Source organism: Engraulis encrasicolus, chromosome 13 (genome assembly GCF_034702125.1).
Source record: "Engraulis encrasicolus isolate BLACKSEA-1 chromosome 13, IST_EnEncr_1.0, whole genome shotgun sequence".
Classification (NCBI taxonomy): domain Eukaryota; kingdom Metazoa; phylum Chordata; class Actinopteri; order Clupeiformes; family Engraulidae; genus Engraulis; species Engraulis encrasicolus.
The window spans coordinates 10625150-10648435 of record NC_085869.1 but is presented as its reverse complement, the minus strand read 5'-3'; the positions used below and the strand labels follow the sequence as shown (position 1 = coordinate 10648435).

The following is a 23286-nucleotide window of genomic DNA, read 5'->3' as shown; positions in this document are numbered from 1 at the left end:
TGCCATTTGTTCTGATGATCAGTGAGCCTTTGGAACTTCATGGATGTTCGCTGCCACCTAGTGGCTGCATCCTGACACTACTTGAGGGCACCCGTTCGGCGTTCACTAACGTCATCAATCTGTAATGGGTGTTGGCTCTGAGTAATGATCAAACCAGTTCACGCTATTCGGACCTGATTTGCCATCATTTCATATTAGACTGAAATACCAAGGATGACATGTATAGAGTGGCATCTTGGTTTACTGTTTTGCACATATTGAATGTGTTGATCTATGAATATTTAGACCATGAGTAGGAAAAATATGATCACGTTCACTCAGTAAGACAAGTAGGCCTACATTGATTATAATCAAGTTACTGCCATACATTCTTTGTTTATTTCAAGTTAAACTTTGCATTAAACAGTGGGAAGGATTTTACAGCTTGGTATTTACCTACAATGTAGACTAGTGCACTTTATTTAGTTCCATAGGCATACTGTTCAAAGCAAACACACATATTCATACGCAAAAAAAGAAAGAGAAAGCGAGAATAATACAGAGAGATAGAACTAGTGAGTGTGTGTGTGAGAGAGAGAGAGAGAGAGAGAGAGAGAGAGAGCGAGAGAGACAGAGAGAGAGAGAGAGAGAGAGAGAGAGAGAGAGAGAGAGAGAGAGAGAGAGAGAGAGAGAGAGAGAGAGAGAGAGAGAGAGAGAGAGATGCAGTAAAAGAGAGAAAGGAGGTTACCAGCCATCCATGTCGGATGCCATAGCAGCAGCAGCAGCCAGGCAGACGTGATGATGATGATGATCATCATCATCATCATCATCACGCAAAATGTGGGAAATCAACTTCACACTAAATGCCAACAAACTTGAAATGTCACTTTTAATAGCTGCGTAATTAAGCGCTGCTCTAATCCCATTGGCATTTACACAGGGGCCGGCTGCCGTCCAGATCTTGTCACATTTTCTCCGTCCCCTCCCTCCCTCCCCCGATTGCAGCAACAGCCCCAGCCGGCAGCTGCCTGCTGCTGGGATGTGTCATCATCACCCCAACGCATGCAAATAGGCCGCTGCGTAAAAAAATGCATCGAATCGACCCCTCTCATCGACGCGGCGCGACTCGTTTTAAGGAAGACCTTATGGCGACACTGTAGCCCCTGCAGTGTCGGCGGGATATATCACCTATAGTCCGTCTAGTCTAGTCAGTGTCTCAGGTCACGAGGCCCTTAGAGACACACCACACCAAAGAAAAACACTTTTCGGAGGGATTCTTGTATGAGCTACGTCGAAGGAAGGAGAGACACAGACAGAACGTGTCAAAGAAGTATGGGCTGTGTGTGTGAGGGGGGGTCTGGTCTGCGTGTTTCTCTGTGGGGTCTCTCTCTCTCTCTCTCTCTCTCTCTCTCTCTGTGTCTGTGTGTGTGTGTGTGTGCATGCGTGCCTGCCTGCCTGCCTGCCTGCCTGCCTGCCTACCTGCGTGCGTGCGTGCTTGCATGCGTGCGTGTGTGTGTGTGTGTATGTGTTTGTGTGTGTCTGTGTGAACAGAAAAAGAGAAAGAAGGAAGCAGAGAGAAAGTGGTAATGACAGAAAGGAAATTCAGATTACCTAAGTTTCGAACTTACTGCTTGTTGCAGTTGAGTCATTAACTTGGTCATTTAGTCATTAAGCTCTTAAAACAGTCTGACATACTCTGGTATTTATCACTTTATTTTGTCCTCTGAATAGATGTGTGATATAGTCAGTGGTGTAGTCTGCTTTTTTGAGGTGGGGATACAGTATGTTTGAACAAATTTGTGGTGGGTATACTGTGATATTCTAAATACTGTACTGTATCAATCAATTTTAGGTGGGTATACATTTTCAAGTGGGTATACTGTGTATACCTACGTTCTACGTAGACTACACCAATGGATATAGTGAATATAAGAGAAAGAGAGAGCAGAGAGAGAGGAGAGTCAGGCTTTTGTTGCTTCTAATTTCAAACTTACTTGCTGGCGGATTAGTCTTTTATTGCTGTGTAAATAGTACTTGTTGTCTATTATGTGAACCAGCAAATCCTGTTTGGACTGGCTGTCATTACACATTGAAAAGCACACCGACACACCGACTCATTAAGATAAAGTACTGTATGCATGTAACCTGTGTACTGATTTCTACATATTCATGTTCATTCCAGCTACTTTCTCTCAGGTGTCTTTGGCCTATTTTTTAGCATCACAAAACCGCACAGGTTTTTATTCATGTTCGAACTACTTTCCTGGTTCAAAGGCTCTAGGCTGAATTATTTTCTGTCTCAAAAAGAGAAAAGATAGTACATATCAGGCTATATTACAGTATTGCTTGTTCGACCCGTACAAGTAATTACCAACAGATTTATTTATAATGAGAGAGAGAGAGCACAAAGTACATTTGCACTGCTCTCAAAACAAACTCCAACCTCTAATCGTGTCATGCCTTTCTTTGACTTCCTCCTCCAGAATGAATGAAGCATCTCCTTTCAATTGCTATACTACTATACTGTATATCCTTAGAGCTAATCTTAGTTTAATGTGGTACAAAGTAATAAGTCATCGATAATGTTGTTAATGTGACAGCATATACACGTAGAGTCATGCCCACACAGTAGCAGTACAACATAGCCCATAGGCGTGCACAGATAGGGATGGGGTGGTGCTAAAGCACCTGCTCCTTTGCCCTACTGGACAAAAAAAAACTTTTTGACACTTTTTCTCTTTGGATGTTTTTTTTTTCTTCAGTGTATTGTGATTCATGTTGACATAATCATCTACAAATGCTTGACAATTAATAGCATATGACAATAATGGTCTGCTATGACAAATTCACTCTAGTTAAGGCAGCCAGAAGTTCCACATGCCCCTCATCTCATCCCCTCTTGAGCACCTGCCCCCCAAAATGTCTGTGCACGCCACTGACATCCCCTCTCTTCCAATGCTCGCTCTCTCTGCCATCAACTCATTACTGGCATTTCCACACCGTTGCCTCATAGTTCACACATAGTAATCAACCAGCGTTAGACAACTGTCAATTCAGGGCATGCTGTGATGATGGGCCCTTGCCTAGCTGCCACCGTTGTGTTTGCATACTTTTGTGTTCGTGCCATATGTGTGTGTGGGTGTGCGCGCACGTGTGTGTGTGTGTGTGTGTGTGTGTGTGTGTGTGTGTGTGTGTGTGTGTGTGTGCGTGCGCGGACGTGTGTGTGTGTGTTAGTGCCATATGTGTGTGTGTGTGTGTGTGTGTGTGTGTGTGTGTGTGTGTGTGTGTGTGTGTGTGTGTGTGTGTGTGTGTGTGTGTGTGTGTGTGTGTTTGCATACTGTATGTTCGTGCCGTGTGTGTGTGTATGTGTGTGCATGCGTGCGTGTGTGTGTGTGTGTGTGTGTGTGTGTGTGTGTGTGTGTGTGTGTGTGTGTGTGTGTGTGTGTGTGTGTGTGTGTGTCTGTCTGTCCCCTGGCCTTTTTTGGTGCCCGCTGGAGGCTAGTGGCACTGTGGGTGCTGGGGGCAGGGGCAGCTACTGGGTTATGGGGTAGGGCCACACCAGTGGAGACTAGTGGCACTGTGGGTGCTGGGGGCAGGGGCAGCTACTGGGGGCAGGGGCAGCTACTGGGGGCAGGGGCAGCTACTGGGGGCAGGGGCAGCTACTGGGTTATGGGGTAGGGCCACACCAGCGCCAGTGCCAGCACGTGCCATGCATTCCCACTGATCAGAGGTGCGGAGCGGAGCAGTTGTTGGGCATATTCGGAGGTTTTTGGGTGTTGTTGGCTGTTGGCTGGGTGGGAGTTGTGTGTGCGTGTCTGCGTGTGTGCGTGTCTGTGTGTGTGCGTGTCTGCGGGCATTCGTGCGTACATGTGTGACTGCGTGACTTCATGCATGTATACATGTACAGTATATGCATATGTGTGTGTGTGTGTGTGTGTGTGTGTGTGTGTGTGTGTGTGTGTGTGTGTGTGTGTGTGTGTGTGTGTGTGTGTGTGTGTGTGTGTGTGTGTGTGTGTGTGTGTGTGTCTGGAACATGGATGGTTGGTGTCCCACGTTTTTCAGCTTGTGAGGAAGAGGAGGAGGATGAGGTGGAGGAAGAAGAGGAGGATGAGGTGGAGGAAGAGGAGGAGGAGGAGCAGGAGGAAGGAAGAGGAGAATAAAGAGCAGGAAGAGGAGGAGGAGCAGGAGGACGAGAAGGAGGTGGAGGAGGAGGAAGAGGAGGATAGGAGGAGGAGGAGGAGGAGGAAGAAGAGGAAGAGTAGGAGAAGGAGGAGGAGGAAGAAGACAAAAAGGAGGAGGAGGAGGAAAACAAGGAGGAGGAGGAGGAGGAGGAAGACAAGGAGGAGGAGGAGGGGGAGGAAGAGGAGGAGGAAGAGGAGGAGCAGGGGGAGGAAGATGATAAGGAGGAAGACGAGGAGGAGGAGGAAGAGGAGGACGTGCCATACTCAGCGACGTGACAGATGTTCTTCGTGACGCCATGTCTGCAGATCTGAAGGGTCAGAGTAAAGGTCAGGCTTTGATAAACGGCCAGTGGAGCCAATGCTATCTGGCATGGGATCAGATACACTGATACACTGTACATATCTATGTGTCTATGTAGGGTATGTATGTGTGTATGTACTCTATATATCGTATGTATGTATGTATGTATGTATGTATGTATGTATGTCTGTATGTATGTATGTATGTATGTATGTATGTATGTATGTATGTATGTATGTATGTATGTATGTATGTATGTATGTATGTATGTATGTATGTATGTATGTATGTATGTAGGCTATGTATGTATGTATGTATGTATGTATGTATGTATGTATGTATGTATGTATGTATGTGTATGTATGTGTATGTATGTATGTACAGTATATAGGCCTATGTATGTATCTATCTATCTATCTATCTATCTATCTATCTATCTATCTATCTATCTATCTATCTATCTATCTATCTATCTATCTATCTATCTATCTATCTATCTATCTGCTATGTCGCTTTGGATTTTTCTTTTAAAGTATGTTTAAAGTACGTCTGTCGTACCGATCTGTCTGTCTGCATTAAAAATATACATTTTACTCACACAGTGGAGCTCCTTCTTAGAGCAACCAGGACACGCATTCGGCTGTCAAGGTGCCATCCTCGCTGAGACCTAGAGCTTTTTAAGTGGAGTTTGGAGGGGAAAAAACAGCTATTTATACGGCAGGCTTACACTTGCAGAGTTTTACAGTGTTCACTGGCAGCAAAGCCCACGTAGCCTACCTCAGGGGGGAAAGTCAAGAGAGAATGTCATAGAAATGTGATGGACTGCGCCCAAATTGATGGAACTTCCCCCCCATTTCCCATATATATTATGCCAGATAATAAATCACAGCAAAAAAAAAGCCAGAGTAATGCATACAGTACATCATCTGGGGGCTATTCACAAAACAACCAAAAGTCACTCTGTGAAGAGACAAGCTGAAGTTTTGCAGTGAGAATGTTGACTTAGCTGCCTTAGATTTGTCTGTGATTTGCCGTGTGTGTGTGTGTGTGTGTGTGTGTGTGTGTGTGTGTGTGTGTGTGTGTGTGTGTGTGTGTGTGTGTGTGTGTGTGTGTGTGTGTGTGTGTGTGTGTGTGTGTGTGTATGTGTGTGTGTGTGTGTGTGTGTATTGCTTTGGTACTCTCATCACGTTTTACCTGCTCTGCCAACACATGGGCACACCTTTGTTTGAACATGCCACACAAACATACCTTCATATCCCCTTTTGTTCGCATGAACGTGACATTTCACCAAGACTAGTACATCAATCGCCTGAAGAATGAAGCTTCACAACAACAACAACCAAAAAAAAAAAAAAACACCACCCCCATCTATTTCTGATGGGGTAAAAAAAGAGAGCAAGAAAAAAAGTAATGGCCTGATTGATGAGAAAATACGTAGGCCTATATAATTCATTGTAGATTTGTTTCTGAGTATTATGCGGAAAAAGTTTGTGTGCCCCCAGATCTATTTTAAGTCTCCATGGTACATTTGGTATGCCCATTTTAAGTACAGCGCATAGCACGCTCATGATATTGTCCTATTTTAGATCTGAAACATTCTCAATATTTCCCTCTGGCAAGAGTCTTTGCCGACTCCAGTGCTTCCCCCGGCATGCTGGCATAAAGACTGCACTCCACACAGACAGCTGCTCCGGGATTGTGCATACCAGCACATATTATGGCCTAGGGGGAGGAGGAGAGATAGTGGGGCTGGTGCTGGTGGGAGAGGAGAGGGGGGGTAGAAACTGACCTAGTCCCTGGGAGCCTTGGGCAACACAGGTCTGGTCTGGGAAGCCTACTATGAAATAAATACAGGTACTTTGAATCCCAGGTTGAGAAGTTTTGGCACAGGCAGAGAAAAATGTATAAGGAGAGCACAAAGTGTCTCGTCATTAAGGCATTTGGCATTCACACCCAGTGAGCTTGGCATCTGTAGTCAGTGGCTGTCTGAATGACACAGACACAAAGAGGTTAAGTTCCTTTCCACACAGCAGTTTTATTTTTTCCCCATGATTAATTTACAAAAAATAACAATAGTTATCTCTCAACAGCCTTGGGTAAAGTGTACATTGGTTTTATTAGCCTATAATAAATACCAACTAAACCATTGGTGATTAAATTTGATGTCCTGTCGGCTGGTAAATTTCTGACCACATTTGGTGACCTAGTCCCATGGCAAGAAATAAAGTTAACGCCATGATCGGCTTTAAAAAGGGGGCAGAATGGATAAAATGTCAGTAAATGTGGTCGAACTGGCATGTCTCTTTTCTCTCTTCAGCGCCGAGCCCCGCCCCGTCTTGAGCCATTGAAATCAGGCGGTTGCGTAATTTGACATGTCAAACGTGAAACAAGGAGCGAACACTTGACAGCTACATTGGCGTGTTATTTACCGCAGTAAGGCTTGTTAAATTAATATCACACATTCTATCGTCTGACTGGCGTTCATGGCCACTGTTTTGTTACCAAACAGTGCGGGTATCGTTCCGGGGCAAGTGGAGTCGTTTTATACACCTTTCAAAGCTGCACCGTCGGGGGGATTGCAAGAAGATTGCGGGTTCGTTTCTAATATAGGAAGGAATATTTTTAATGGCACCCCGACAATCGACCACATTCTGGTTAGTACACGTTTATTCATAACTGTGGGCATCAGCTAGGATTTAGCAACGGTTTAGCATAATTCCCTAAACATATGCTGTATTTTAAATCCATTACATTGATTCGTGTTAATACTGTTTATTTTAACATGCAATAACACAGAGGCGACGCGATAGGCGTCTGCAGGCTCGAGCCGTAGCCACTGCAGATTTACGATAGCCTGTGTAAATAGCCTACAAAATTGCTTGTTTGGCGTTTTGCCATGTGACTTTGGAATTGATGGGTTGATTTGCGATGAAGGCTATTTGGCCAAGGAGATGAGTGATCCGCGACGCATGGACCGCAGAGTAGCAAGGACCACTACTGTACTCATTGCTGGGAGGTTAAAGTTCCCCACGCCATCGACGCTGACCTTAATTTGAAAACTTGGGAGAGAGAGGTATCCATGACTCTGGAGCAGCTGTGAGGTCTAAATTCAGCGGTAGATTTCCATAGTTTATGCGTACCGTAGCCACGCTCCACGGGCTTCGCGCGGGTCTCTCCATTCATGCCTCCCCTCCGTCAAAAAATGTCCTCGCCAGCCAGGGAGCTGTTGCCCCGAGGTGCGCCCATGACGAGATGCTATCTCAGCTCAGCTCCCCACTAGCTCTCAAGCTTACATTTTCTTCTTATGGGGTAGACGCCCCCCCACCCCTTTCACCCACCTCCTCCACCCCGTCAGCACCACTGGCATGTTGTAGTGGTGGTGGTGGTGGTGGTGTTGCAGGGTGTTGTTGGACTGTTGCCTAGCCAGAGGCAATGCGTGAAGAAGATAGCAGCCCAAATGTCACAACACCAGTTTATGTCTGTCCTCTCAGCTTATGTTACAAATGTGCGCATTTAGAATTGTTGAGCTGTGGTGGGACTAAACCATTATGTCCAATCAATACTTTCACTATTGCACTGTATTTTACACTGTAGCTGAGAATCGTTGATTGCTTTGACAACACTGTTACGTATCGTTCATCCATGGCTTGTCCAGCAAGTCTATTGACAATTTAGGATTCAGGATGTGTCCGTGGCCTTCTCAGACACGTGACGGCTCTAAACTGTTCATTATATAATAATAAAATAATAATCAATTATCTCATCATTTCCCAGATTAAATCAGAGATGGAGAAGTACATGGAGCCGCCTCCGCACGGAATACTCGAGGACAAGAAGTTTCCAAAAGACGGTCCCGCCACCACCGCCACCACCACCACAATGCTCGAGCAGTCCAGCCAGGGCCACAGTTCCCCGTACGGCCTCAACGCCAGCGTCTTCCTCCCAGACGTCACCTACCTGCGGACGGGCCTGTGTAGGCCCGTGACACCAGCCATGGCCCAGGTCAAATCGGAGCCCGTGGAGTCAGTCTTTTATCCCAGCTGCCCTGGTTCTCTGGCCCCAGCCGCACATCCACATCCACACCCCCACCACCCTCACCCTCATCCGCACTCTCACCCCCACCATCCCCACCACCATCACCACCACCCCCACCACCACGCCGACTACACCAGCCTCTTCAGCCCTGCATCAGACACCGGCGGCGGCAATGTTTTCATCAAACAGGAGCCCATGGCCCCGTCTCTTGACTTCCACGACATCCCCCTTTTCCAGCTCTTGAACTCGGAACTAGACACGTTTGTGCCCGCCGGTGCGCTGTGTGCCGACCCGCACGGCAGCCTGTCCTCCGCGGTGCCCTCTTTCGGCAGTCTCAGCCTGGCGGACCAGGCCCTGGTCAGCGGCAGTAAGGCCCTGGGTGGTGGTGCTGTCGCTGGGAGTGCCATGGCTGGTGCCAGGGGATACTCGCCGTCCGCAGCTGGCCAGTACACCCAGCTCCAGCACAAGCCACCAGGCTACCTGCCCCCGTCGCCCCCGAGTTCAGAACCGGGCAGCCCGGACCGCAGCAAGGACCTGCTGCAGAACCTGTCGCCGCCCCCGTCCTACGCGGCCAGCATGGCGTCCAAGTTCGCAGTGCAGACCTCCACCAGTGCCAGCGGCGGCGCCGGCAGCGGCGGGCCCATTTCCTCCTCGTCTGTGCCCACGCCCACACCCGCGCCCCCAGCCTCCGCACCTGGCCTTGTAGCGCCCGGCCCCGGCGTCAGGTACAACCGCAGGAACAACCCCGACCTTGACAAGCGGCGGATACATCACTGTGACATACCAGGTGAGCCGTGAATGAGCTGTGACATTCCTTCCGCTGTGCTGCTTGTGCCTTTGGGCCAGTCGAGGGAAAACAGTTTAGGCCTCCCACATTAAAGAAGATATGCCAGAGTCACGCATATCTAGATAATTTATGATCGACGGTGATCACACAGTTTTAGATGAAAGTGACGTGACCTTTTGAGTCGGAGGCACTACTGTGTGATGATTTGTTCTCGCCTTGTTACTCAGGCTACCAAACAGGTTCGGGACATGTAATTCTGATGTCAGGATGTGCCAGGTTTGACATTTATTGCCTTCTTCTTCTTTGCAGGTTGTAAGAAAGTCTACACCAAGTCGTCGCATTTGAAAGCCCATCTGAGGACGCACACGGGTAAGACTTATAGTGCGGCGTGGTATGAAAGGGCTGCGTCTGCGCGCCCGCCTGCCCGCTCGACTATTTTGGATGCAGTGTGTTATGTTGCCAGGCAGAAGTATGCGGCTGGCATGCACTACACATTCTGTGTGCTGTTTGGAAAGTCTTCCTACATTACATCAAGTCCCTTTTATACCTTGATACTAAATACCTCTTTGTCGATTAAAGTTAAGTTCAGATTGAACGCTTTTTATCGTGTCTTTGATCAGTTGATCGTGAGTGAGTGTGTACAAAAGTTTCTACCCGCTGTCCCGGACTGCGCACTGACTTTGCTGACGCCATGTTGTGTTGTGTGTCTGGGTTTTATTTCAGGAGAGAAGCCGTACAAGTGTTCGTGGGAGGGCTGCGACTGGCGCTTTGCCCGCTCTGACGAGCTGACGCGCCACTTCAGGAAGCACACGGGGGCCAAGCCCTTCCAGTGCTCTGTCTGCAGCCGAAGTTTCTCCCGCTCCGACCACCTGGCCCTCCACATGAAGAGACATCAGAACTAGCGGCGCCGCCGCTAGCGTTGGCGTTGCCGCCACTGCACGACATGGCGTTGCTAATGCCACCGAGGCTAAAGCCGACAGCCAACGCCCCCCTCTTCTCACTTTTAATTAGTCCACAGGTGGACAGGGTGGGAATTGGGCGTAACACAGTTCCACAACCATGCGGGCCCTCAGCAGAAGCTTGTTTTTTTTCTCTCTTTATTTTTTAATTTTATTTAATTTTTTAATTTCTTCCTTTTTGTTTGTTTGTTTTTCACAAAAAAGGAACCGCTGCCACCTTCTGGATGGAAATGAAAACACAAGGGGATCGTGTGTGGCAAGAACATTGAGTGGGTGGGGGGTAGGGTGTGGTGAGGTGAAGGCAAAGGCAAGGCGAGGTGTTGTGACTGTGAGGGGACAAATTGTTGACAGTGCTGGCTGTTATCTTGGCTGAGCTTCCATCCCAGGTGGACCTGGTCTGGCCAAGTGGTCCTTAGGGGACTGCCAGCACTCATCCTGGGGTTCCCTGTTGTGGATTGTTGCTTACACTGGGATATTCACTCTTCATCAGGAACCATATGGTTGCCATGATTTTCTGCCATGCGTGGGTTTTTTTTGTGTTAAATCTCCATTACAACCTGCCATTGCTCCCCCTCTCTCTGTCTCTCTCTCTCTCTTTCTCTCTCTTTGTCTGTCTGTTTCTGTCTCTTTCTCTCTCTGTGTGTCTCTTTGTTTCTCTCACTCTCTCTCTCTCTCTCTCTCTCTCTCTCTCTCTCTCTCTCTCTCTCTCTCTCTCTCTCTCTCTCTCTCTCTCTCTCTCTCTCTCTCTCTCTCTCTCTCTCTGTCTGTTTCTGTCTCTTTCTCTCTCTCTCTCTGTCTCTTTGTTTCTCTCGTGCTCTCTCTCTCTCTCTCTCTCTCTCTCTCTCTCTCTCTCTCTCTCTCTCTCTCCGTAATAGACTGTACCACTCCCACCCACCCCCACTAACGTCAGTGTGTTTTATTAATATTTAAATGTGCCTTTTGATAAAAGATACCTGGCCTTACATCAATATATTTTTTTTTCCTTTTTGTCATTTGGCAAGTCTGCCAGTGTGTGTGCAAAGCCAACAACGCGGTGGCCAATTTAGCAGCGGTATGTTTGCGTGCAGTTTCAACTTTAATCTACCCCTTGGGATGGAGTTTTAAGTCTCTGCTCATTAATCTTCCTTCCTAAATTCATCCTGTCACTTTCCACCAATCAGTGCAACATCCTGTCACTTTCCACCAATCAGTGCAACACCCGTTTGGAATCGACCGTGAACTGTTGAAAAAATATACAACGCCCAGCCCTCCCGAACATGGCCACCCAGAAAGAAAGAAACTTCAGACTTTGCCAACGAATCCCATGTTACCTACTCTTGTTTCCACATCAACTGGCCCTATGGGTACCAAAGAGTGAGCTTGATCGTCTCCATGCGCCTGCGTTCGTTCATCTTAATATTTCAGCCCCTAAAGCACTTAGTAGCCCACCACATGGTCTGGTAATGGACTGGACTGATGATACATCTTACATTTAGCATTTAGCATCAACACTGGGAGTGAGATTTAAAAAAATATATCTCAAAATTCAGTTGGTCATTAGGAGGAATTGTGATGGGAGGACTGTTCTCATGAAGATGTGTGTAACTGGAAATATCATGGATCACTGCCTCTTTCTTTTTTTGAAGTGTTTCGGAGTGAGAGGTCTGCGCACTTAAAATCCTTTTTGTTTTCTTTTATTATTTTATGACTGGCCAGCCATGAAACAATAAAAGAAAATTAAAAAGGATCTTAAGTGTGCAGACCTCTCACTCCGAAACTACAGTCAGCCTTTGTCCTACACCTCTTCCCGGGATGTGCACAATCTTCACCTTCAACTGATTTCTCTGAGGTGTGACACCACCACACATTTGTGTACTGTAGCAGCCCTTTTCAATCCTCACTACCGTATACTGTACATTCACAACTTCTTTACAGCAGAGACAGAGAGAGTGAGTGTTGTGAAGTGAACAGCACAGATTGTACTGCGTGTCTTTAATAGTCCTATTTGGCGTCTATTCAACTGTGCCACATTCATCACTGCGTTTTTTTTTTCTTCTGCTGTTAGTATAAGGGTACTAATTGAACAAAAAGTGCAACATAACTTATGTGCAAGAGACACTGAGCCATTTGTTGGCAGCCAAGAGGATGTAAAACAGATTGAAGGAGGTGGCATGATAATAACCCACACCTTCATATTTCTCCTTTTGATCGGCTCTTCAAAGAGGCATTCCAAAGTCAGAGCCACGCAGGGGCGTAAAGTATACCCCTGCAGCCCCCGTTAGGCAAGGGGGCCCATTACGAGGCTGGGGGCCCACATGGGCCCTTGACTTGAAGAAACGGGCCCTTGACTTGAAGAAACGGGCCCCTTCCATTTGATGGTAGGCCCTCTTTTTTTTGTTTGGTGGCCCATTCTTGGTAGCTTGCAGGGGGGCCTGAAGTACTTGCGTTACGCCAGTGGAGCCACGTGTTACTACTGATCAGTCTCCGAAACGTTCACTGTCCTTACCCTACCTGGCTGACTTCCTGATGTTTGACCACCATAATACATATTTTTTTGAAATAGTTAGCGTTATCAGTAAGAAGACCCTTTTACATTTGAGTACAAGGGGAGTTGTATATTTTGTTTTAATAGGTACCAATAGATACTGTTTATCCACAGGGACACACTGTGACTTGTAAGAGGGGAATTTTATTTTGTTTGTTTGTTTGTTTTTTCACTTTTTTGTGCGTTGTGTAACACTGTGCACATAGAAGGATCAGGAAGCGCGCTCAACACCTTGTAGTCTAATGCTCTACACTGGGTGCTTAACTTTGTCAATGAATGAACTCAAATCTCAAACATGAATGAATAAAGAAGCACTCATCAGATTTCTTTTTGCTTTTTTCCATCGACATTTCACACTGAAAAAAAGAAGCATGCAAGCCCGGAACATTTGTGAGGCGATTAAAAAAGCAAAAAGAAATCTGAAGTGCTTCTTTGTTCATTTATTTTTGAGATTTGAGTTCATGTATAAGCTCTACCATGCAATCCCAGTGGTCCTCACATCTCTGAGGCACTTAATCAATCTCTAGAGGCCTTTCTTTAGACTCCTTCAGTGAAGTGAAGTGCATACGTTTGTAGCAGTGCCATCCTTGGCTGTTGTACGTACTGTATGCCCTTCCATTCCGCACTAGCCAATCAATTCGGTGTGACCTTCACACACACGTACACTGCCCAAGCAAATCCCTGGCCCCGATCTCTGAGGGCACAGTCTATGTCAATCATCGGTGCCCCTGACCAATCCAAGACCAGCATTGTTGTCGGCCCCTCCTTGTCCCTATCAAATCAATGCTGTCATGAGTGTGTTCGTATGCTTATATGCCCCCTACCACCTGGTGGCTAGAGGGAAACTACTGTAGTTGTGTGAAACGTTCCTAATGTTCTTCTGAATGTCAGACTCAATTTAGAGATTTTTGTTTTTTTGACATAAAGGTCTTCAATGAGTGCAATTCAACACTCTCATCTCCAAAGTCAAAAACAAAAAAGGTTGCATTCCAAACACTTCTCTTATTTAATTTGCTTATTCCAGTAAACATTTTGTAGCAAAGACTTCAGTGGGAAAGATTACACAGCGTTTCTATGACTTTCTCAACTCAAGCAGTTGTCGTACTGTACAGTAGAAATATTCAAAGGTCAAACATGTGTTGCCACTGAAGTCTAATGAAAAGATTTCTTAGGAAAAGTTTTTTGAGTGCAATCTTTTCTTTATATTGCTTTAGTTTGTTAGGATTCTAGGAACTTGGGTCATGACTTCTTATCTACTATAGATCACATGGCTACAACAACCAATCTGTATCAAGACTGCAATGCAGACTGGTGTACTGTTAAAAAAATCACCCAGCTTAGTTTTTACACCGCACCACATGTGTGTTTTTCAAAAGGCAGAGAATACTCTGTTTATGTTTAAAGGATACTACACACTGCAATATTCAACCATTTGTCGCTATCCACATGTAGTGCTTCGTTTGCATAGGAACCTGTATAGAGAGTAGCGTAGTACTTTCTAAGGGTTTTTTTTTTATTTTATTTTATGTATTGTGTCTTTCATAAAGCCAGTCTTTAAGCGTTAAACCAACTTACGTGGTGGAACGTTTTCAGACTGATGCTCAGGTAGTGGTTACGTTTTTATCATCTCCTCCCAAAAAAAAAAGTTAATTTAGATGCTTTCGATTGTTATAGTTGTAAATATGATAATGTATTTATTTTATTTTTGTTATTATGTATGAGCTGCCATTTTCTATTCTGCAAAAAAGAGAAAATGAACAAACATGTGATTTCTACTGAGCTCTTCATGTCTGCCTTGGTTACTTTGAGATGGCCTTTTTGGTGGATCGGGGGGATGGGTGGGGGGTACGGAGGAAAAGAGGGAACGGAAATGATTGTGGCGCATTAGGTTTTTTGGCAGAGGAACAAATAGCTGATTGTTTATGTCCATCCTGTGTGTGCGTGTGTGTGACTACTAAAACTATGTACTCTCTCTCCCACTCTCTCCTGGAGTCTCTCTTGTCTTCTTTTCTCTTTTAGCTGTTACGCAATGCATTCAGTCATGCACTCGCTTCCTCCACAGCCAAATGTAGATTGATCATTCACTTTGATATTCATTATTAATGTGTGTTGAGCGATGCAATCAGGGTTTCTATCTGAACTTCTGAGCTGATGGAAGTCAGCGGCTGGAAAGCCTTTGAGAATTTAACACACTGCAGACGCATCTCCATTATCTATATACCGTTTAGACTAGAGGGTGACTATTTTTATAATTACGGCAGCAGTATGTCAAAGTAGTAGCAGCTGGCCATCAGGACTATACGCCATACTGTGTGTGTTTTGCGTGGATTAGGCCTACTGTACAATTGCGATTCAGTGGAACGTCCACTAGGTTAGTAGTAGATTGCTTTTGCGCTCAGGCGAAAAGGTTCCCACACTGTCTGTAGGTCACACATACACCTGTACATAGTGGCAGAAGTCAAGACGATTGTTACCATGCAAAGCAGGCGGTACGACTTAAGCCTAGGCTCCATGAGTACAATGCACTCTCGCGTCAAATGTACCAAATGAGGTTAATCATTTAACTACTTTGTCACAGCTCATTATGATTTAAACAAAACTATAGCTAAGGATAGGCTTCCACAAAGAAATCAAATAAAAAACCTTTTCCTAGGATGTTTTGAAAGCTTACTGGCTTTTAGTTTGGCACCTCTGACTCAGCCCAGTTTCTTTCATCAAACCAGTTTAAACCTGCTCATACTGGTGAGTGTTTTTCACTTACCAGGCCTGGCATGGCATGTGGAGGTTGGTGGTAAAGTGTTATTGTTTGTTTGTTTTGTGTGCGTGTGTGGTTAAGTATTTGTGTGGTGAGTCTTTTAAGTCCGTTGCACCTTCAGAGATTAAGCATAATGAGTTTTCAGTGCTGAATAGTTCCCATCCCAAGGTTGGTCTTTTGATGGCCGTGTGCCTATCATTTCTTTTAAAAACAACTATACAGTTGTCTAGCTCAGGGGTTCCTAAACTTTACCATGACAAGGCCGGTAGAGATGTGATGGAGATGGGATGTTGTCGCTTCGTAACCAAAAACGTATGGGAGGTTTTACCAGTTCAATTCAGTTTTTGAAGAAAAAAATGTCAGTAGCTGTACGACATCTTAAATCCTCCACAGATAACAATACCTGTATATGCCTTAACCGTTAAGTACAAAGGCTTTGAGAAATATGACAGAAGCTTCCTTCTACCTAACATGTTAGGCCAGGGCTTTCCAAACCTTACCATGACAAGGCCCCCCATATACCGGTTGATTCCAGCCAAGGCCCCCCCTGACATGGATCGTGCCACACCATTTTTTTCACTGCACTACCTTTCGTCGATAAGTGCGCCCCTCAATCCATATGCAACTACAACTGGAAACATCATGAATGTGGCAGTGTTGACTATGGCATAAATGAGGCCATTCAGTATTTTACAATACTGTTCATTTCAACTTGCGGCGGCCCCCCTAGCACCCCCTTGTGGCCCCCAAGGGGTCCCCGGCACCCACTACTGCACATGTGAAGAGTTCAGATGCAAAACCCCTTAAGTGCCTTTTCAGAAAATAATCTTAATTCATTTTTATTTAATACAAAGCTATCAAAATTGCATATTTTTTATTTTATTTATGTAATATAACTATTAATATGTATTATCAAGTATATGAATGTAAGCCAAACCAACAACGGGGTTCTCTAAAAATATAGAAGTGCAGGTCTTCAGAAATGGAGTTAGGGGGTTTTGCATCTGAACTCTTCATGTATTGAGGGATGGGGAGTACGGGGCTTCTCAGATGACAGATGTCCCGTGCCGTCAAAGCTATCAGTACGACCCTTCAAAGGCAAAGTGCAGTAGCAACCAGCTTTGAAACAGAAACTGAAAAATGCCTTCAAAGCATTGTAGTTGCTGCAAATTTGACATAGCAACATTTCTAAAACAGGACACATTCGGACTTATAGGCTTTGCCACAAGATAAAGTGTTGCATGATGAATACTATTTCCAGCCTAAACTCCATTTTGACAAAATATGTTGTTACTGCACTTTGCCATTGTAGGGCAGAGTTAACTTGGTTCTCACGCAGATGGATTGTAACGAAGATGCACGAAGCACTAAGGGTCTGCGTGAGAGCCAGGCTAGGGCAGAGTAGGCCTGCTTGTGAGATACCTTCATCAGCTTAGCTGCCACTCTGCTATACACTTCAACATTATATGACATTGCAATTGACAGACTTTTTTTATTTTTTAACCAAAGCGACTTGCAATTGAGGAAATGATCATAGCCAACATAATTAGTAGATACGAGGTGCACAGGAAATATACAGAACAACAAGTGCAGATGCAAAGGAGTGTTTTTTTCTTAATAAAGTAGAGTACACACACACATACACATCATGTCAAAGAGTCTGGCCTGGGACTAGGGCAGCTCAAGCATTAGTGTAGTAGAAAGTCACAAAAGAGGAGAGTCTCCTTGAAGGCTGAAACATGTCACTGACCAAAGGTAGAAAAAGACAAAACTCAGGTTGATGCACACACAAAATGCCAAATACTTAATATACCTTACTTGTCTATCTTAGAAACACAAGAAAAAACACAGGTGTTGACAGAGATGCCTAGCTTGAAGAAAGGTCAGAACGCAGTCTGTACGCACGTTTGCCAGTGTAAAGAAAAAATAAACCAAAGTCTGTCACTCACAGCACAGGCAGTTTGTCTGAATAAACGACAGCGGTGTGTTTTCTTTTTGAAATGCCACATGGAAATATTATCAGGACAGCCCATGCACAGGCTATGAGTCATAATCGAGAGTCATCACGTTCACAGCCAAAACGATAGAAGCTGTCACACACAGTAGACGTTGTGGAAGTTATGAGGCTTAGATGTTTTTCTTAGGTGGGCAAATGCGTGTTGAATCAGGCCGCTGCCCATGAAGACAAAAAAGCCTCAAGGGGGGCCATGTTGCAACAAGTTTGCTTGCGTGTGTGTGTGTGTGTGTGTGTGTGTGTGTGTGTGTGTGTGTGTGTGTGTGTGTGTGTGTGTGTGTGTGTGTGTGTGTGTGTGTGTGTGTGTGTGTGTGTGTGTGTGTGTGTGTGTGTGTGTGTGTGTGCCAGTGTGTGAACATTCAATGTGTGTGTGTGTATGTGTCTGTGTGTATGCATGCATGTATGTCAGTGTGTATGTGTTTTGTACATGTGTGTGTGCATGCGTGTTTCTTTGCATCTGTGTGTGTGTGTGTGTGTGTGTGTGTGTGTGTGTGTGTGTGTGTGTGTGTGTGTGTGTGTGTGTGTGTGTGCGTGTGCGTGTGCATGTACAGTATGTGGGGGGTAAGTTTCTACCTACTATACCACCTTCAGCAGCAGCTTCTCTGCACAGATCAGATCGCTGACTTGACTTGTTCTGAGGTGCAAACAGGGTTGCCAGATATGACTGATGATTTTCAGCCCAAAAAATGCTCAAAACCACTTGGGGGCACTAAATCCCGAAAACTGATTTCTATTGCTTTCTATATGTTCATACTGTATATCTACAATACATCCCACTCAAGCTGGTATTTTACCCACACATGGACTAAATCAACAGGCCAAATCGGCAGGAAACCGCCCAATCTGGCAACCCCTGCGTGCAAAACCTGCACCGCCATTTCTTCTTTCCTCCTGCTGCAGCCCTCTGTCAACTCCCTCCTGCAATCTGCAGCTGCAAAGGGGTCAGTTGTCCTGGGCCCAGGGACAGAGGGGGCTGGAATTGGGTCCTCATTGTACTGCAGAATGTATTGAGTGGGGGGGGGGGGCTTTCAGACATGTTTGTCCCAGGCCAGGTCAAAGCTGTCAGCGTCCCTGTCTGCACCCATAAACCAGTGCATCATGTCACTTCACACAATCAGCCATCACCAGCCACTCTGATATAATCTGGCAACATCTACCGCTAATGAGCACACGTGGGGCGTTTGCGAAAGGGATCCCACATTACATTACATTGCAGTATGTACAAAGTGTCTTGAGCAAGAGCTTCCTGCCTCTTACATACCCCCCCAACACACACACACACACACACACACACACACACACACACCCACCCTCCACCCCCCGCCGCCCTCCCCCCGCCACCTTCCTTTGCAGAACTAGTTTGGGAGATCCTTGGCTGTCAAAGGCACTAATCAGCCTGTTGACATCCAGCACATCCAGCATATCAAATGGCCCAGAGCAACAAGGGGTAATCCCAGCCTTTTCTTCCCCTCACACGCAGGTTCCCTGGAGATGCCAGCTCGCTTCTTTTCCCATAGTTGACCGACCATGTGTACTGTACCGATCCAGCATTATAACCTGCATGCATACACTTTCAAGGAAGTGGCCAAGGGTCACAAGGTTAAGTTCTGCAGAAAAAGAACCACTTACGCCTCTTTTCCACTGCCGTTTGCTGGTAGGCCTACAGCTCGACACAGCGCAACTCGGCCGCCACTTTTTGCTTTTCGAGGAGGCACGACACAGCTCAATCGTAAAGCAAAAAGTGGCGGCCGAGTCGTGCTGTGTCAAGATGTAGACCTACCAGAAAACTGGCAGTGGAAAAGAGGCATTGTTGAAGTACTGAACCGGTCTGCCCTACAAAGGCAAAGTGACTGAAAATGGTCTTCACAACAACTGCTTTATCTTGTGACAAAGCAGTATGGTCCAAGTATTTATTTTTATTCATCCTTTATTTAGCCAGGATTGTCCCATTGAGACTAATGCCTCTTTTCCACTGCCACTTCCACTTCAGCGCGACACAGTGCGACTCGGCCGCCACTTTTTGCTCTTTGATTGAGCTGTGTCGTGCACAATACAAGACAAAAAAGTGGCGGCGAGTTGCGCTGTGTCAAGCTGTAGGCTACTAGAAAACCGGCAGTGGAAATGTGCCATAAGAGCCTCTTTTGCCAGGGAGTCCTGGGGAAAATGTGTCCCATTTTAGAGATATATTGCTGAGTCACATTTGCAGTAACTACAATATTTCACCCTAATCTCACTTTGAGGGCCTTTTTTCAATGTTGGCATGTTTACTGCACTTTACCTTTGTAGGGCTGCCTTGCTGTTTTCATACCGGGCTGAGTGGCTGAAACCATGTCAAGGTACAGCATTGCAGCTTGACTGAAAAAGCTTGAATGAAATCCATCACAATGCCAGGTGTGATTATGTGCTTAACGTCGCTGTCCAACGAAAACCACTTATCTCCACTTCTCAAGGTTTTTTATGTATTGATTTATAAAACCACATTTTCAAAAAAAAATATTCATTGCAACATTAAAGTTGGCTACTACATTATTTATCATACACATATACCCATGGATACTGACCAATAGTACTGTCTTATATTTTATAATAAATAAAGAACGAACATAAAAAACTAAAAATAATAGTGGAGATAAGTGGTTTTCGCTGGACAGCGACGATGAGTGATATGTGCAGTGGAGCAGAGGCAGAGGACGCTCGCTTTCCATACAAAATGCAACTTTATTTAACTTCATGCCTCCATTCAAATTACTATACATGTATAATGTTTGAACTCAATTTTCAATTCACAGCTCAATCCATATGGAAAAGAAGTACAGAGGAAAAAAAGCAAAAAAGCACAGACAAAATATTTAGACATCTTTTTTTTGGAGATTGAAACAATGGTTGAAAAGAAAGGAGCAAAGTTTATCCTTCCACCTCTGTAGAAATCGGGGGACTTTAGACCATTAGACTGGATTCAATGACAAGGGAATCCCTTTGAAACGCTGCAGGGCAAAAATATAATATATATCACAACTTTACAATAAAACAAAAAGCTCTGAATATATTTACAATACACACACTATACATAAATACAACAACAATTACAGAATATCATTAATTATTTTTTTTTACCAAAGGCATTGGGATTAACTAAAAAAAAAAAGTTCAAATGTACGAACGAAAATACAAGACTTAATGACAAAAGCAATATTGTACAGAAAGAAACGGACGAAAGAAACAAAGTAGATTGGGTCATTCACAGGCGGAGAAGTTTTTCAAAGATTGGATTGATATCCATCTTATAGCACATTCAATACACGTCTTCATGTGAAAACGCAGGTACAATATTGTACATGAAATATTAAGTTTCAACCAAGACTAAAAACTAACCAATTTCATAATAATAAGATACTGTTATGTTGGTGAGGGGGATTCTTTCTTTACCGATATAGAAAATGAACAGATGTACTCAAATGTGCAACACTGGAGAGGTTTACGACAAAAAAAGCAGAAAAAAAACCATTATAACAATACCATAATAAAAGTCATCTCTTCTTATGAGGTCTCGCTGTCGAATACATCCATACAGACAATATGCAGCTTCCATAGGAGACAAGTACAGTATGGTGAAGGAGGAGGAGGAAATGGGTGATATCACAGCTGCTATACATCTCGCTGTACTGATACAATAGATAAGGCTTTCAGTGCACTCGTGAAAAACAAAAAGACAACGAAAGAAGATTCAGGTGTTATGGGGCGGGCGATATTGTATTAAATTAAACATCAGGTGTAGTTATTACCATGTGTGTATCGGTAGGAGAATAAGTGTGTGCATGTGCTTAGAAAAAGTGACTTTTACACAAGAATACATCACCATTACGAAGTTAAAACTCTTCTGTAGACATGTTTTGATTTGATCTGTGTGTGTGTGTGTATCTTTTTTTTCTTGTGTGCATTCATTTAGGTAATACACTGTTAAAAGGAGGCACTATTTATTATTGCATAACTTTGACCCTGCTTGCCGTTACAAAATTATGCCCGAGAAATTCACAAAGTTAAAATGCCAAAATGTCATAGGGAATGCATCGACCTAGAGAATGTTTTGCTGTCGTATACCTATGCTATCGCTTTAGAAATGGTACATGAACATCCATGTCTGTATGAAAGTAATGTCTCAAAACCGAGAGCCGAGATCATGTATAGGCCCGAACACAAAGTTGTGACTAAACTGTTGGTGTCACACCGACACAACAGATATCAAATAAACGCACATTACACTTTTTGTGTGTATAAAATTTGTGATATATTTGGTATATTTGTATTTCCTATATGTTTTTTATTTTTATTTCTTGAAAGGAAATAGGGTGAAAGTAATGTAGGTAGTGCATCTGTGTATCAGTCTGATGTATCAGTTTGTATTTTGTAAAAAGCAATCATTCTCATACACAGAATCTATTGTTTAAACGTGAACCATTTGTTGGATTGTTCTGTCACATCTTATTTTCATCAAAACAATTGTGTTCATATATTTCACAAGGTAAACCTTTATGAATCGATAATAGCCCCACTTTATATCAAATTAGATAAAATCAAATGTCTCTCAAAATCTGCATACGTATAAAGGTATTTTCTTGTATTACAAAAAAACAACAAATGAAAAGCCCTATTATTTTCATAGTTATGTACAGCCTGCAAATCTAATAACTTTCATTTTCACTTTCACTTATATTACAACATTTTGTTTTTCTTCAAAAGATCACTTTTTACAGGAAAATAGTTATATGCAAAGATGAAGTGCCCGGCATTGCAGAAAGTACAGCATAATATGAATATATAAAATACATTACTGGTCATCTCTGTGTGACTGGAAACTATGGTGTCTTTCAACCCTGCTCTTCAGCCGCTAAGTTATTGGGACTTTGATGGCAATTAGCGGTAGAAAACCATTAGGTCGTTGAACACATCCCCCTGTTACTGAAATCCTTTTTCCCCTCCCGAATAAAATCAATAAACGTTATAAAAACAAGGTGCTGATGATATGGTTTACCCGCTGAGCAATACAACTGATACTCACGTGTACACAACTGGATATAGAATAACAACATAACAAGAAGAAATAGGTAATAATACTTCATAACACTAAAAAGAGTGAGAGACCAGTTTGATCGTTAACTGACTGGTCGGCTTTGATGTACTGTACTGTAATCCAGGGCTGGAATGGGGGAGACATAGGGCCCGGGCGCTTTTTGCTTAAAAGGGCCCCTCATAATAAACAGAACTGCAGAACTGACTCACCGGTGGGCACCGCACCCTCGTGGGCCCCTATTTTCAGAAATGTTTTTTTTTTTTTTTAAATATTTCTGAAAATAGGGGCCAACTAGGGTGCAGGGCCCACTGGGAAATGCCCGCTATGCCAGATGTCCGGTCCAGCCCTATTGTAAGTCCTCCTTCCCCATCAGCTCAGGAAAGACTGCTTATGCAACCTGTGGCCTTATGAAACAAGCTCGACTCCAGGGCCTGCTAAGCTAAACCGCTTTGTTTCTGTGAGTTCCTGTGACATTTCGGCTCTTATTATTGATAATAATGGATAATGGATGGTCTGCCAATCCGACTGTAACACAAGGAACTTTTTCTTTTTTTTCTACCAAGGTGAACAAAACATCAGGGAGCATATTTTCATATACTGACTCGCTCAATGACATTTGAGGGTTTGATGACTCTCTGACACACGCATTTCGTCTTTTTCTGCTTCTCCTTGTTCTCCAAGGT

At 44.3% G+C, this 23286-nt stretch overlaps 1 protein-coding gene across 1 annotated transcript; it reads left to right on the top strand.

Moving 5' to 3' along the window:
• Window positions 1-6548: 6548 nt before the first annotated feature.
• klf5b (Kruppel like factor 5b) lies at window positions 6549-10925 on the top strand. Its single transcript, XM_063214431.1, has 4 exons — window positions 6549-7115; window positions 8236-9283; window positions 9593-9652; window positions 10007-10925. Exons 1-4 carry the CDS (start codon window positions 6945-6947, stop codon window positions 10183-10185), a joined length of 1458 nt encoding a protein of 485 aa, XP_063070501.1. The 5' UTR covers window positions 6549-6944; the 3' UTR covers window positions 10186-10925.
• Window positions 10926-23286: the final 12361 nt, after the last annotated feature.

Coding starts and splice junctions, on each gene's coding strand:
- klf5b (XM_063214431.1), top strand. CDS start 6,945: ATGGCCACTGTTTTGTTACCAAACAGTGCGGGTATCGTTCCGGGGCAA. Junction 7,116..8,235: donor CGACAATCGACCACATTCTG/GTTAGTACACGT, acceptor ATCATTTCCCAG/ATTAAATCAGAGATGGAGAA. Junction 9,284..9,592: donor ACATCACTGTGACATACCAG/GTGAGCCGTGAA, acceptor TCTTCTTTGCAG/GTTGTAAGAAAGTCTACACC.